This window comes from Macaca thibetana, chromosome 20, assembly GCF_024542745.1.
Source record: "Macaca thibetana thibetana isolate TM-01 chromosome 20, ASM2454274v1, whole genome shotgun sequence".
Classification (NCBI taxonomy): Eukaryota; Metazoa; Chordata; class Mammalia; order Primates; family Cercopithecidae; genus Macaca; species Macaca thibetana.
Window position 1 is genome coordinate 63,052,714 of NC_065597.1, and position 16,326 is coordinate 63,069,039.

The 16,326-nt window shown below is 45.6% G+C and overlaps 1 protein-coding gene across 3 annotated transcripts in view; it reads left to right on the forward strand.

Moving 5' to 3' along the window:
* Nucleotides 1–16,326, forward strand: part of CPPED1 (calcineurin like phosphoesterase domain containing 1) — a 133,615-nt gene that overhangs the window by 78,963 nt on the left and 38,326 nt on the right. For all 3 annotated transcript variants that reach the window (XM_050774107.1, XM_050774109.1, XM_050774108.1), the window contains exon 3: nt 13,034–13,459. In XM_050774107.1, the coding sequence (XP_050630064.1) occupies nt 13,034–13,459 (426 nt within the window). The remainder of the gene's footprint in view (nt 1–13,033; nt 13,460–16,326) is intronic.

Genomic DNA, 16,326 nt, shown 5'->3' on the forward strand with positions numbered 1-16,326 from the left:
CAAAAAAAACATTCTTACTAAGACAGTACATGGATTCATAACACAGTTGAAGTCTATTCACAGAATCTGTTATTTAGACAACCTCCATAGAGGAGAGAAAATATTTTGAAGGTCTCAGAGGTGGTTGATTTTTAAAAATTATCTGCTAGTAGAATCTTACCATCTCTGTGTATTGCTGGCTGGGATGGTCCGGTTGTTATTTGTTTATTTATTTATTTATTTTGCCTCTTTTTTTTTTTTTTTTTTTTTTTTTTGTTAGATGGATCTTGCTCTGTCACCCGGGCTGGAGTGCAGTGGTGTGATCTTGGCTCACTGCAACCTCTGTCTCCCGGGTTCAAGTGGATTCTCCTGCCTCAGCCTCCCAAGTAGCTGGGACTACAGGTGCACGCCACCACGCCCAGCTAATCTTTGTGTTTTTAGTAGGGACAAGGTTTCACCATGTTGGTCAGGCTGGTCTGGAACTCCTGACCTCAGGTGATCTGCCTGCCTCGGCCTCCCAAAGTGCTGGGATTACAGGTATGAGCCATCGTGCCCAGCCCCAGCCGCTTTTTTTTTTTTTTTTTTTTTTTTTTTTTTTGTATTTTTTCTCTACTCCTAGTTCCTGCAAGCAGAGGGGTGGTCTGGTTGAATGGGAATGTCAACACTTGGGTTTGCCATTTGTTTCTCGTTCTGTTTTATAACTGGGTTATATTCCTCGGTACTTTGCAGCAGTTTCCTTCTTCTTTTACCCTCAGAGGGAAACACAAAATGTGTATCATCGTGATGTCTCGGGCTTGGCAGGTAAGCACTAAGTTTCCGTGGTATCTGCCTGTCTTTCTGATTGAGATGGACTTTCAGTGAAGCATAGTGGTCATTTTCCCTTCAGAAGACAGAGCCTTAATCTGAAAAAAATAATGGTGGTAATGTGGGCACTTGTGTTCTTGGAAATGAAGTCATTCCACCTGGGTTCCCAGTAAACGATAAATTGTAGTATATTAAAATCCTAAGAAAAGCTTTGTGGCCAAGAGCTCATCCTATCCATCTAGGACTTATACCAGTGGCTTCTGAAATACTATGGCAACATGCCATTCATAGCTATCCTAGGGACATTCCAAATATTGTTTGCTTTTAGTCCTCCATGCCAAAAGAGTTTAATTGAGGGATAAATGAATTGGGCATAGGATTTTTATCCTAATAACAACATATAATTTTGTTTATTTTTGTTGAGTTGTAAACTAAGCTTTGCACAGAATTTGTATAAAATAAAACACTTTGGGCTGGGCACGGTGGCTCACACCTGTAATCCCAGCACTTTGGAACGCCAAGGAGGGTGGATCACCTGAAGTCAGGAGTTCAGGACCAGCCTGGCCAACATGGTGAAACCCTGTCTCCACTAAAAATACCAAAATTAGCCAAGTATGGTAGTGCATGCCTGTAGTCCCAGATACTCGGGAGGCTGAGGCAGGACAATCACTTGAATCCAGGAGGCAGAGGTTGCAGTGAGCCAAGATTACACCACTGCACTCCAACCTGGGCGATAGAGCGAGACTTGGTCTCAAAATAAATAATAAATAAAATAAAATAATAAGATACTTTGTTAATTTCAAAGGTAGAGGTATAGAAAACAAGAAGTTTCCTTCACTGAAGCACACATCCTTTGGTGTGCAGGATTTGAACACCTCCTTAGGAAAAACTTGCTAGTAACTGAAGCCAAGTCACAAACAGATGCTTGGTTTCAGGTACAGCTACAAAGAACACAAAAGAGAAGCTGACACTTTTGTATTTTTAGGGCAAAGGCTTCCTTCTCCAAGGCTGAAAAAGGCCTGGTCTCGCACTGCTCTGATTGATTTATCTGGGTCCCATTTCCTGGGGAGAAAACCAGTGCCACACGCTCACCAAACGAAGAGTGCATCTCTCTTGGGAAGACAGGATCTGTGTGAAGGCATGTGTGCTCTCCTGTCTAGGCCTGTCCAGAACTGTATAAAGTCATCCAGTTTTGTTCAGTTTTAATAATGGCCTGATAAAAACATACAGGGGGGTGTGTGTGTGTGTGTGTGCGCGCACGCGCACGCGTACATAGTGTAATGGTAATTAACATACATGCATTTATATGGGTGTTTAATTTTTTTTTTTTTTTTTCTGAGACAGAGTTTCGCTTTTGTCGCCCAGGTTGGAGTTCAATGGCGTGATCTCAGCTCACTGCAACCTCTGCCTCCTGGGTGCAAGCTATTCTCCTGCCTCAGCCTCCAGAGTAGCTGGGACTTACAGGAATGTGCCATCATGCCCAGCTAATTTTTGTAGTTTTAGTAGAGACAAGCTTTCACCACGTTGGCCAGGCTGGTCTCGAACTCCTGACCTCAGGTGATCCACATGCCTTGGCCTCCGAAAGTGCTGGGATTACAGGTGTGAGCGACCACGCCTGGCCTATAGGTGTTTAATTTTTAAGGTCGTTTGTGCGTATGGAGGGAAAAATCAAATCCTATATATAGCTAAAGTATATAGGACATAGTAAGTCAATCTTTCCGTCTTCACTCCTGGAGACCACGACCAGTTTCTTGTGTATCTTTCCGAGAGACGTTTCTAAGCATATTTGCATAATCCTCGTGTGTCAAGGGAGTGGGGCCAGGCGGATGTAATTGAGTCATGGGGACGGTTTCCCCCATACTGTTCTTATGGTAGTGAATAAGTCTCAGGAGATCTGATGGTTTTATAAGGGGTTTTTACCTTTTCTCTTGGTTCTCATGCTCTCTTGCCTGCCACCATGTAAGACATGCCTTTCACCTTCTGCCATGATTGTGAGGCCTCCCCAGCCACATGAAACTATTAGCCCATTAAACTTTTTTGCTTAAGAATCTTGCTCTGTTGCCCAGGCTGGAGTGCAGTGGCAGGATCTCAGCTCACTGCAACCTCCGCCTCCTGGGTTCAAATGATTCTCCTGCCTCAGCCTCCCAAATAGCTGGTATTATTGGTGCATGCCACCATGCCCAGCTATTTTTTGTATTTTTAGTAGAGACAGGTTTCCACCATTTTGGCCAGGCTGGTCTTGAACTCCTGACCTCAAGTGATCTGCCTGCCTCAGCCTCCCAAGGTGTTGGGATTACAGACGTGAACCACCACTCCCATCTGAATGTGCATTTTTAAATTTGAATAAAAGAAACCATTTACATCCCAGCCAGCCATATAGGAGAATCCCTGTAACCCCATGCTCTCACCAACAAATGGTATTATCAACACCTTTTTTATTTTTTCTTTTTTGAGACAGAGTCTTGCTCTGTCGCCCAGGTTACAACCTTTGCCTCCTGGGTTCAAGTGATCCTCCAGCCTCAGCCTCTCAAGTAGCTGGGACTACAGGCACCTGCCACCAGGCCCGGCTAGTTTTTGTATTTTTAGTAGAGACAGGGTTTCGCCATGTTGGCCAAGCTGGTCTCAAACTCCTGACCTCAAATGATCCGCCCGCCTCGGTGTGCCAAAGTGCTGGGATTATAGACGTGAGCCACTGCTCCTGGCCAATCTACAGTTTTTTATTGTTGCCAGTCTGATAGGTATCACATCAAGAAAAACGTGGCCAAGCTGACTCACTGCTTAAGGGATTGGACCTGAAGTCTTGTATCTCACCATTGAAATTCATGGAGCTAACTGCAGCTCCCTTCCCTTCCCCTGATAGAGTTCATGCTGTGTCTGCTGTTGGTGCTGACCAGGAGACAGTGCAGTCTTTCCCATTCTTAGCTGAAAACACCAGCTCTGGAGTCAGGCTGTGTTAACCCAGATGGGACTTGAGTTTAGGAAGGGTAGATTTGATAAGAAAAATATAGGAACAATTCAGGCGTAGTGGCTCACGCCTGTAATCCCAGCACTTTGAGAGGCGGAGGTGGGCAGATCACTTGAAGTCAGGAGTTCGAGACCAGCCTGGCCAACATGGTGAAACCCCATCTCTACTAAAAGTACAAAGATTAGCTGGGTGTGGTGGCGGATGCCTGTAATCCCAGCTACTTGGGAGGCTGAGGCAAGAGAATGACTTGAACCCAGGAGGTGGAGGTTGTAGTGAGCCAAGATTCACGCCTCTCTACTCCTGCCTGTGCAACAGAGCAAGATTCTGTCTCAAAAAATAATAATTATTATTATATATATGTGTGTTTGTGTGTGTGTGTCTGTGTGTATTTAAACAGAAATATTGCATAGAATATAGTTATACTAAAAAATGATCCCAGTAGGATTTTTATAGAATCGGATGAGATAATCTGTGTAGAGTACTTAGCCTACTTAGCCTGGTACATAGTTGGTGCTTCAGAAACCCAAACTTTTTTTATTTCTCTGATTTGTTTACTCTTTACTGCCCCACTTTCCAAAAGGCACCCTGGTCTTTTTTTTTCCAGCCTCTCCACCCTCACCCTACTGTTCCCTTTGGTTAGGAAAGCTCCCTTCCCCGCCTTCTTTCCCCTCTTCAGCAGGCCCTAGTTCCACCTAATTCCTGTGATGTTTGGTGGGAATGTTGCTTCCTCTGGGAAAGCTCTGGGGCACCTCCCAACTGGCTTGAACCCCCACCCTGAGCTTCCACGGCACCCATTACTTTCATGACGTAACTTCATAACTCATGCAACACCACAAGGTCATTGCCTATTCCCACGTCTGGGCCCCTCCCTAGAGCTTGGGCCATTGAGAACAAAGACGCCTGTGACTCACGCTGGTCTGGCCGTGACCTGGCACACAGCGGGTAGCAGGATTGCATTGAACAAATGCCTAACTGAAGACAGGTAACTTTTGTGCTTCTAGCGCTGTCATGACTAAGACTGCTTAGATTCCGCCTCTGGCTTTGAAAGAGCAATATCTCTATGTGGAGTTTAACTGTAAAACTCTTACTGACTTTTCATTAGGTTGCGTATTTAAAATCCCAAATGGGACTGAAGATTTAGGGGCATAGCCACGAATACCTGAGTTCAGACTGTAGAATGGAATCTTAAAGTAAAAAAAGGCAGTCATTCTAAATAAGACTTGTTCATGGATCTGACACCCCAGAATCTCTAAACAGAAATGAATTGTGCTCTTTCCTTCCAGTGAAGGGACTTGGCCATAGTGAATCTGCATGGACTTGTCCTGGAACTTGTTCGTCCCTGGATATCACGTTGTCCATCATTAGCCTTGAGCAATGCCTCATGTGTACCAAATGTCCAGAAGCAATTTGTTAAACTGAATATTCTATGATTAAGTATGTACATACCTTATAGCGGCACCAGCATTAGCTCTAAAGAAGGTTAAGTACAAAAGAGGTGATCACTTTGGAGGAAAAATAATTCATGGAAGACCATGTATACTCCTAGGTGCACACTCAAGAGAGATGAAAGATATCCACACACAAACTTGCACATGGATTTTCATAGCAGCATAATTCATAACAGCCAGAAAGTAGAAACCACCCAAATGTCCATCAGCAGATGAATGGATAAACAAAATATGCTGATATATTCATATAGTAGAATAGTATTCAGCAATTAAAGAATGAAGCACTAATATAGGCTACAAAATAGACGAACCTTGAAAACATCATGCAAAGTGAAAGATCAGTCACACAAGACTACATTTTATATGATTCTATTTCTATGAAATGGCTGGAGTGGAGAAATCTACAGAAGGTAGATTAGTGATTACTTAGAATTAGGGTGGTGGGAGTTGCGAGGCAATGGGGAGGGGCTGCCAATGGGTGAAAGTTCATTTTGGGGTGATGAGAATGTCCCACAATTGATATTCGTGACAGTCCACAACTCTGTGAATATTCTAAAAACCACTGAATTACATACCTTCAGAGGATGAATTATATTGCTTGTGTATTTATAGCTCAAGCTGTTATTAGTGGAGGGGAGATTAGGAAAAAAGTCTAATTTTTAGGCTCCTTGGGGGAGCAATAACGAGAAAAATAGTTGAGAAACACTTATCATATTTTAGTAAAATTGAAGAAACAAGATTTATGGCCAGCCATGGTGTCTCACACCTGTAATTCCAGCACTTTGGGAGGCCGAGGTGGGCGGATCACCTGAGGTCAGGAGTTGAAGACTGGCCAATATGACGAAACCCCATCTCTACTAAAAATACAAAAATTGGCCTGGTGTGGTGGTACATGCCTATAATCCCAGCTATTCAGGAGGTTGAGGCAGGAGAATCGCGTGAACCCGGGAGGCGGAGGTTGCAGCAAGCCAAGATTGCGCCACTACACTCCAGCCTGGGTGACAGAGCGAGACTCCATCTCAAAAAAAATAAACAGAAACTAGATTTACAAGACCAGGACAACCACTTTCTCCTTTGATGGTATTTTATTCAGATATCAAAATAGTAGCAGAGATACCATATTGTCTCTGATACTCACTAGGTGTTGACTTTTGAAGTCATCTGCTCTAGAAGAAGACTCTCTTTATGAAAATGTGGTTATTCAGATTCAGAAAGAACACAATTTGTCCTGAGCGCAATTGTGTTTTACATTTTTTTAAATGAATTTACCCACTGCGATTTTTTTTTTTAAGAATTTGTTTAGAATTACCTTTCTGCTACTCTTTTCCCCATTTTCTCTCTTTCTGAGAGTAAAGAACAGTACTTACACAATTGGCCTTGTCACTTGTTTTATATTTGTTCCCATTTTATTTAAATGTTTACTTGTTTACTTAATAAGATCTAATTTTAGTGCAGTTGTGATTTTTTTAATGCCTTGATTATTTTTCTATAATGAAAGTAACTTATGCTCATAAAAATTAAGTTTTGCAGGAAACTGAAATATTTTCTGTCCTTCCACTTCCCCATAGACAGCTACTATTAACAGTTTTGCCATGTTTTTCTAGATACTTTTATCTCTGAGTATACCAACTCGTTGATTTATTTTTAACAAAATTGTGTCATACTACTAGCTCTTGTAACTTCCTGTTTTCACTTACTGTCTGCCACTGCCAGCCCAACGCTTGCTCCCCAAACCTTAACAATGTACCTTTTCTAAGTATCCGTGGCCACTAACTTCAGATCTCCTTCATTCTTTGTGATGCCTGTTTATTACTCTACACATATTATCCATTCCTTATTAATGAACATTTAAGCCAATTTAACTGTTTATACCTTCTCAATTATTATTACAAGGAATAGTTATGTTTTGCACACTTGTGTATGTCTCTGTGGGATAAATGCTGATAAATGGAGCTGCTGGTTCGCTCAGTATCATGAAGTTATTAAAGTTCTAATGGATATTTCCAGTTGCCCCCTGAAAGGAGTTCTACTTGCCCCCTGAAAGGAGTTTTAATTACTGAACTATGATCTTAACCATATAGTTGATGCCCTGACTTGACTATTCCGTTCCACCCTGAGGTAGGGACGGGGCCCCACCGACTCTGTTTCCAGGGACCTCTTAGGGCTGGCTCTGGAAATTCTTGTCCTTGGCATGCTTCCCTCTCTGTGCAGGGGCCTAAGCACCGTCTCATCCATGTATCCATCTGTCTGCAGGACAGGTGTGGCCTCCAGGCACCACAGCAGATGAGTTGTCAGGCAAACGTGAGCTCTGGGCTAGGATGTCAACCTGCAGACATGTGTGTTCTTTCCTGCATTTCTCAGGGACAGCAGCAGCACTGGGGGTCAAGCTCCCTGAGAATGAGGAAAATGCAAGGGAGATCTCAGAAAACCTGAGACCCGCCTCCCTCCTCCCCTGTCTCTTCCCTGGGTAGGGGACTGTTAGAAAGAGGGGAAGGGAAGGTATGCACATACTACGTACTGGACGCTTTAAATACGTGATCTCATTTACCTCACAATTTCCATAAAGGAGGTGATAAGATTTTCATTTTAGTGTCTAGAAGACAGGCTCAGAGGGTAGCATCCCCAGAGGATACCCCTAATAAAAAGCAACCTCAGGTCCTCTGAATCTAGAGCCCACCTATGGGCCCCCTTGAAAAGCCAACCCAAGGGCACAAGGGACCCGCCTCCCTTCCTCCCCTTCCTTCCCTTCCTCCCTTCCCTTCCTTCCCTTCCTCCCCTTCCCTCCCTTCCTCCCCTTCCTTCCCTTCCTCCCTTCCTCCCTTCCTCCCTTCCCTTCCTTCCCTTCCTTCTCTTCCCTTCCCTTCTCTTTCCTTCCTGCCTTCCTGCCTTCCTTGCCTTCCTTGCCTTCCTTCCCTTCCTTTCCCTTCCTTCCTCCCTTCCTTCTTTTCCTTCCTTCCTTTCCTTCCTTCCCTTCCTTCCCTTCCTTCCCTGCCTGCCCGTCTGCCTATTGCACTGACTAGGATTTCTGGTATGAATTTCAGTGAGAGTATGAGATCAGACCTCCTTGTCTTGTTCCTGATCTTGGGGGAAGGCAGTCAGTCTTTCACCATTACCTATGATCATAGCTATACTTATTTACAGATGTCCTTTATCCAGTTAAGGATGTTTATTTCTCTTCCTAATTCACAAAGAGATTTTATTAGACAATGCATTTTAAGGCTATTTGGAAAACAACCAAGATACTAACGTCTGCCTTAATGAATATGGAAAAAAATAAATCATACCTCTCACAGTACCACTGATACAAATAAGAATTTTGTAATTATCGTTATAATGCTTTTTACTTCCTAGTTTTATTTTGACTGATTGCATTAAAGTTTTTTTAAGTGTTTTAAACACTTTGCAGCTTTCTAGACTGCTCTCACCATTCCCACCCAGGACTCCTCTCCATGGGGGTCAGGTGTGTGCTGACATTGGGGTCCCGGTACTCTTGGCACCCACTTCTCAGCAGATACCTCTTATCCACCTTGGAGACCCCAGAACAATCCTTCTCTGCCCCTCTTCTGAGTCATTTCTTGCCATTTTTCAGAGTCTTTCCCCTTGTTTCCCTGCCTTTCTTCCTGTCCTTTATATACATTGTTTTTGTGAACACAGAACCCTGCATGAGACAGGAAACTCACTGAAGCTCTGTGTCCTTGGGCAGGTTTCTGTTTTTTTCTGTTCATGCTGGTGAGGTTGGCTTTGGCCAGCCTCATATACGATGACACTGGGTTCTCATATACGATGGGACCTTTTTTGAGAAAGAGTTTTGCTCTTGTCACCCAGGCTGGAGTGCAATGTTGCAATCTTGGCTCACTGCAACCTCCGCCTCCCGGCTTCAAGCAATTCTCCTGTCTCAGCTTCCTGAGTAGCTGGGATTACAGGCCCACGCCACCATGCCCAGCTAATTTTTGTATTTTTAGTAGACATAGGGTTTTGCCACATTAGCCAGGCTGGTCTTAAACTCCTGATCTCAAATGATCCTCCTCCTGCCTCAGCCTCCCAAAGTCTTAGGATTACAGGCATGAGCCACTGCGCCCGGCCACAATGGGACTATTTTTCAGGAAGCTCTGCTAAGTTGTGCTGTGATCTTTGTTAATACTAAGTTGTTGTTAATATTGTATGTAACCCTACAGAGATTCTGATATATGCAAATGAGAGCTTGTTAAAGATCATGCAAACGTTTACATTCAACTTGGCTTTTTGTAATCTAGGATTTACTCTTTTATTTCTAAATTCTTAACTAAAAACTATTTCTGTCCCTGGGGGAAGATTTTCATTCCTTCCGAAACGACTTACTGGTTGTTAGGCACACACAGTGGGTCACTGATAGAAATGGAAGAATTTATCACATTTCGGGGGATGGGATGTGGAAAGCAGACAGCCGACAGCTTTGCATTCTTGTTTGTACCAGACTCGAGGCATCATTATCCTAGTAGGAATTCTTACAGCCATTCCGGAGGGATGGGAATTATCATCCCCATTTCATACACGATGAAACCAAGACTCAGAGGAACCAAGGGACTTACCCAAGGCCGTGCAGCTTGTAAGGGGCAAGAGACCAACCCCGGGGCACACTCACTCCACCTCAGCGCTTGTGACTCTGTGCAAGAGGTATAGAAAGTGTTGGAAGAGCTACACAAGAAAGAGGCTCATCTTTTTATTATTATTATTTTTCAACAATAGATAAATAAATAAATAATTTTTTTGAGACAGAATCTCACTCTGTTGCCCAGGCTGGAGTGCAGTGGTGCGGTCTCAGCTGCTCACTGCAACCTCCGCCTCCCGGGTTCAAGCGATTCTCCTGCTTCAGCCTCCCAAGTAGCTGGGGTAACAGGTATGTGCCACCACGCCAGGCTAGTTTTTCTATTTTTAGCAGAGATGGGGTTTCACCATGTTGGCCAGGTTGGTCTTGAACTCTTGACCTCAAGTGATCTGCCCGCCTCGGCCTCCCAAAGTGCGGGGATTATAGGCATCAATCACTATGCCCTGCCAAGAGGCTCATCTTTGCTGGAGGAAATTCAGGGAAGATGAGCTGCATGGTTTTTTTTTTGTTTTTTGTTTTTTGTTTTTAACAGATTATTGGAGGATATTGGTGGTTTCCCCAAAAGCAGCATCCCTCTTTGTTTGGAAACACACATCACGTTACCGTGTGTAATTCCCAGCTCTTCCTTGTTGGTTGCTCCCAGACAAGGTTTCCTTCCCAAGTAAGCCTTTCTTTTGAACTGCCCCTTCTTAACTTTTCTGTTTATGGTCATTAGGGATTCGGACATTTTCCATACCTGCCTCAGTTAGCAGGTGAAGGGCCATGATTAATGCCTTTGAAAATCAAGAACAGGGGATGTTCCACACCCCAGTGTATTATAAAGTCCTCATCCTGTGTCTCAGGGCAGCCAAGAGAAGTCACCCTAAGAGCAAGGACCTTAGTTTGTGACCAGGACCCTGTAGACAGCACCCTGCTCTAGACCACCAAGTTCAAATCCCTGCTCCTCCACTGGTGTCCAGAGGAAGTGAGACGGTACACACACAGCTCTGAGAACAGTGCCTGGCCTGTAGGAAGTGCTAGAAAGTATTGTCAGTGATCGAATGTCCCCAAATCCTCAAGTCAGTGTGAACAGAAAGAAGAGGAAGTAAGAGGGGCCGCTTTCAGGTCTTTGAGAAAATCCAGTGAGGAAAGTGGTGATGAATCAGCCTTGGGCCACAAGGGTCTCTTTGAGAGAGTTTGTTGTGTTCAAAGCCACAAAGGACTTGTCATTCCTAAACTGGCATGGGAAAAGAACCAACCAATAGAGTCTTCGAGAGGATCATGTAAGTCAACACAGATGCCTGCAGTCTGGGTTCGGCTAAAGAAGCAATGTCAATCAATGGCACCTTCGATGCAGATGGCAGGTGAACAAACCCCGAGCACCCCCGAGAGAGAGGCCTCCTGGTTTCTGGTGCAGGCAGAACCTGCTTCTCCCTAAGGCTCTGTCCATTGGGCTTCAGGCCGTGCAGCCACCTTCCATCTCTGGGGACCAGTGGAGTGCGCTCAGGAAAGGCTGGCTGACCCCTGCAGCAGGAGCTGGGGTCCGAAGCCCAGTCTGCTCAGCCTTCAGCAGAAGCAGGTCCTGCCTGCTCCAGGGACCCAGAGTCCTCTCTTCCAGGGGCGCTGGGGGTTCGTCTGCAGTCCACGTTGGCCTCATGGCTGGTCTGAGTTGATCTAGGCTGGCCCTGGGGCTCCGAGTCCAAACATTCATTCCAGCCACCTGGCTGGCCTCCTCGATCTTCTTTAAGCCGTAGAACCATGGAGCCAAAACCTTTGAGTTTTTTTTTTTTTTTTTTCCAGTGAAAATTATACATAAGCTTGGGCAAAGGGAGGAAGGAAAGAAGGAAGGGAGAAGGGAAAGGAGGGAAGGAAGGGAGAGAGGCAGGGAAGGAAAGAAAGTAGTATTTAGGTTGGTGCAAAAGTAATTGTGATTTTTTGCCATTACTTTCAATGGCAAAAACTGCAATTACTTTTGCACCAGCCTAATATAAAGGGTTTTAAACCAAATGTAAGACTCCCTCCCTCTCTCCTTCTGTTTCCTGGATTTAACCAGAGTTAACAGTTTTCTTTGAATCTTGGGGGACATTTTATTCATAATACATGAATATATGTGAGGCTTTTAAAAATTATGTTTGATTTTATTTCTCTGTGCCTTATATTATTAACTTACTATATATTAAAGATCTTCTCATAGCATTAATATAGATCGCCTGTTTCTTATCTTGATATTTATTTCATTAGGGTTAAATATAAAACTATTTCAGTGAGATATTGAAATTCTGAACTCTTATGCATCTAACAATGTAACTGAAAGTAAATGGCATGAACCTTGGCAGAATTACAAAAAGAGACAGATCAATCCACAGTTACAGTGACAACTTAACCAAGTCTCTCAGAAACAAATATACATCAACAGGCCAAAAGAAAAGGATAATGTCACAGAAAATTTGAACCACACCATTAACGAGTTTGATTGAGTGGAAATATGAGGAACTTGGTATTCAACAGTTAGAGAATGCATGTTCTGCTGGGTGCGGTGGCTCACACCTGTAATCCCAGTACTTTGGGAGGCTAAGGCAGAGATGCACTCTTGTTGCCCAGGCAATGGTGTGAACTTGGCTCACTGCAACCTCCGCCTCCCGAGTTCAAGCGATTCTCCTGCCTCAGCCTCCCGAGTAGCTGGGATTACAGGCGCCCGCACCCATGCCCAGCTAATTTTTGTATTTTTAATAGAGATGGGGTTTCACCACGTTGTCCAGGCTGGTCTCGAACTCCTGACCTCAGGTGATCCACCCTCCTGTGCTTCCCAAAGTGCTGGGATTACAGGTGTGAGCCACCACATCCGGCCTGATTTTCTTTTTATGAAGACAAGGTCCCACTATAGTGCCTAGGTTTGTCTCAGAATTCCTGGGCTCAAGTGATCCCTCCCACCTCAGCCTCCCAAAGTGCTGGGATTACAGATGTGAGCCGCCGCACCCGGTCCACTAATATTTAATCTCAGGATTGACTTCACACCATCACTCAGCAACATGAGGCAGGCGACCATGTAGTCATGGAATTTCTAAGGTGTCCTGGGGAAGGATGGGCAGAGGCCCCCATCGGACTTGTTGGTTTGCTTTTAGCACATGACTGCATTTTGCAGTTTCCATGTGCCAGGTCAAGTGGATTTCTAGATTACTCTCTCTTTTAATTTTATGTTAGTAAGTACTTAAGTTAGTTATTTCAAGTGAATAAGCCTCTGGCTGTCTCAGGACGTGACCCTCTCTCTTCCAGGGAAGCCGTGGCGAACGGAGCAGACGGAGGACCTGAAGCGAGTGCTCAGAACGGTGGACAGGGCGATCCCATTGGTCCTAGTCAGCGGCAACCACGACATCGGCAATGCCCCCACGGCCGAGACCGTCGAGGAGTTCTGCCAAACTTGGGGAGACGACTACTTCAGCTTCTGGGTCGGGGGCGTCCTGTTCCTGGTCCTCAACTCCCAGTTGTACCAGAACCCCTCCCAGTGCCCCAGCCTGAAGCAGGCGCAGGACCAGTGGCTGGACGAGCAACTGAGCATCGCGAGGCAGCGGCACTGCCAGCATGCCATCGTCTTCCAGCACATCCCGCTGTTCCTAGAGAGCATTGATGAGGACGACGACGACTACTTCAACCTCAGCAAGCCCACTCGGAAGAAGCTGGCAGACAAGCTCATCCACGCAGGTAGATGTCCCGGGCCACGGGTTTCAGGGAGGAAGGGCTCCTCTAGAGAGGGCATTTCCAGATCCTTCTCCCGTCCCGCTGCAATGTGGCAAAAAGGGAGAGAGGACTAGGCCGGGAGTTCTGATCCCAGCTCTTGGACTTGCAGACTGCATGGCTGGCTACCTAATCCTCCTGCGCCTCAGTTTCCTCGTCTGTAAAACAGGAATGGTAATAGTAGCCCTCTTGCAGGATGGGTTCGAGGAGTATATGAGAAAGGCCTCCCAAGCATGGAGAACAGCCCGTAGCCTGAGTACTCAGTGTGCCGTAGCTGCTCATAGTTGAAGATGGGGGTTCTCCAAGTGGCAGGAGGGGTTTATTGGGGAAGGGAGACCAGGTGGTGCAGGTGGATGTGAATGTGGCTTGCATGTGCTTTAGGAGAAGGCAAGATGCCAGGGACATCTGCTTTCACTTCTCTAGGAAGCAGGCACCTTGCTCAAGGGCAGACGATCTTTAAGAGCCAAGCTTCCCTCCAGTATTCGTCAGCTGTGACCCAGGAAATCCTGGGATGTGACTTTGGTGGACAGTTCCTGGGGCCTGATCAGTTTTCCTCTGGCAAGGTGGATTAAGTTCTCTTCCAGAATCAGGAGAGAGTAATGGATTTAGTCCCATCTTTTGCGGCCAGTCATACATGTAACACACGTGTGCACACACAGAATGAAGGCGCTCCATTTCTGGAGGCCACATCTCAGTTTCTGACGGCGCTCTAAGGCACTAGCCCACCCACCTCCTTTATTTTTCTGGTAGCACCTGCCATGGGCCTTTCAAGAGAAATAGTCTGTTCTAGGTGGATTCCCTGGGTTACCAGTGACTTGGCAAATTCCAGTTTTGCCAACAGTTGTGTCTCTTCTCTTTGTCCTCATTCTTCCTTTCACCAGGGCTTACTTTCTTTTCTTTCTTTTTTTTTTTTTTTTTTTTTTTTTTTTTTTTTTTTGAGACAAAGTCTTGTTTTGTTGCCCAGGCTGGAGTGCAGTGGCAAAATCTCGGCTCACTGCAACCACCGCCTCCCGGATTCCAGCAATTCTCATGCCTCAGCCTCCCAAGTAGCTGGGATTACAGACGCTGACCACCACACCCAGCTAATTTTTGTACTTTTAGTAGAAATGGGGTTTCACCACGTTGGCCAGGCTGGTTTCAAACTCCTGACCTCAAGTGATTTGCCTACCTTGGCTTCTCAAGGCCACAGGACCTGATCAGTTTTCCTCTGGTGAGGTGGATTAAGTTCTCCTCTAGAATCGGGAGAGAGTAATGGATTTAGTCCCACCTGGGATTACAATGCTGGTATTACAGGTGTAAGCCACCACGCCCAGCTGACACTTCCGTGTTTTCGAGACATTTTGGAAAAAGCTCATATAATTGGAGACGTTTTCCAGCTGTTCCATGGAGATAAAGTTAGAAAACTTCTATTAAGGCCTTTGAAATTTCATGCCATGCTTGAGTTGGTGCAGAAAACTGTCTTGATGACAAGGAAACAAAGCATCAAGATGGCATGAGCACCACCATGGAGACTATTCTGTAACGAAGAATAAAGCCAGAGAGAACATTTAATGCCACTGAAGTGATTCCTTTCATATCCAGTAGTGGTTTTTTTTGAGACGGAGTCCCGCTCTTGTCACCCAGGCTGGAGTGCAGTGGCACAATCTCAGCTCACTGCAACCTCTGTCTCCTGGGTTAAAGCAATTTTTCTGTCTCAGCCTGCTGAGTACCTGGGATTACAGGCGGCCGTCACCATGTCCAGCTAATTTTTGTATTTTTAGTAGAGGCAGGTTGGCCAGGTTTAGTTTCACCATGTTGGCCAGGCTGGTCTTGAAACTCCTGACCTCAGGTGATCCACCCACCTCAGCCTTCCAAAGCGCTGGGATTACAGGTGTGAGCCACCGCAGCCAGCCAGATCTAATGTTAGATGAGTAAAACCCATGACTGCCCTGAGTTATTTGTTCTTGTCAACCACATTCCTGAGTGGTATGTAGTTCTGTGGTTTTCCCATTGTAGGACGGAGCACCCCCAGATATCGAGAAGACCCACAGCTCTAAATTTTTTTTTTTTTTTTTATTTATTGAGAGAGTCTTGCTCTCTCACCCAGACTGGAGTGCAGTGGCGTGATCATGGCTCACTGCAGCCTCGACCTCCTAGGCTTAAGCAATCTTCCCACCTCTACCTTCTGAGAAACTGGGACTATAGGCACACGCCACCATGCCCAGCTAATTTTTTAAATTATGTGTTGAAACGGGGTCTCACTTTGTTGCACCTGGCCGGGCTTGAATTCCTGGCCTCAAATGATCCCCTTGCCTTGGCCCCTGAAAGAGTTATAAATTACAGGTGTGAGCTCTAACAGAGCACCCTTGGGAGAAGCCTGTTGACCACCCACCAAGGGCCCTACAGGGTGGCATCATATCCATGATGCCCCAGCCCCCTGCCCACTCAGAACTGCAACCCCTCAAGCTCAGGAACCAGAGTTGTTGGCAAACCACGGGCTGGTCTATGTCTCCAGTTATCCCAGCTCCCAGAGACTGACAGCCACAACCAGAATGGCAGTTGATTAATTTAGGGCAAGACTACAGCCCTGGCCTCTGCCCCAGCAGTGCTTTCTCTTCCTGTAGGCAGAGCTACATGGGAAGCCCAATTATAATCAGGAGGCTGCTTGGTAGGCGTGAGACAGAGCAGGGGGGTTAGTTTCCTTATTCCACTCTCAGTGACATCAGGCGCTGGAATCCAGTGGCTCCGTCTCCAGAGGAGCTCACTAGCTGAAGGCACTTGGTCATTTCATGTCCCTTCAATTGTCTCTGTAGCCTGCCCACTGTCTAATCTGGGACCTAGCAGCAGCTCTGCAC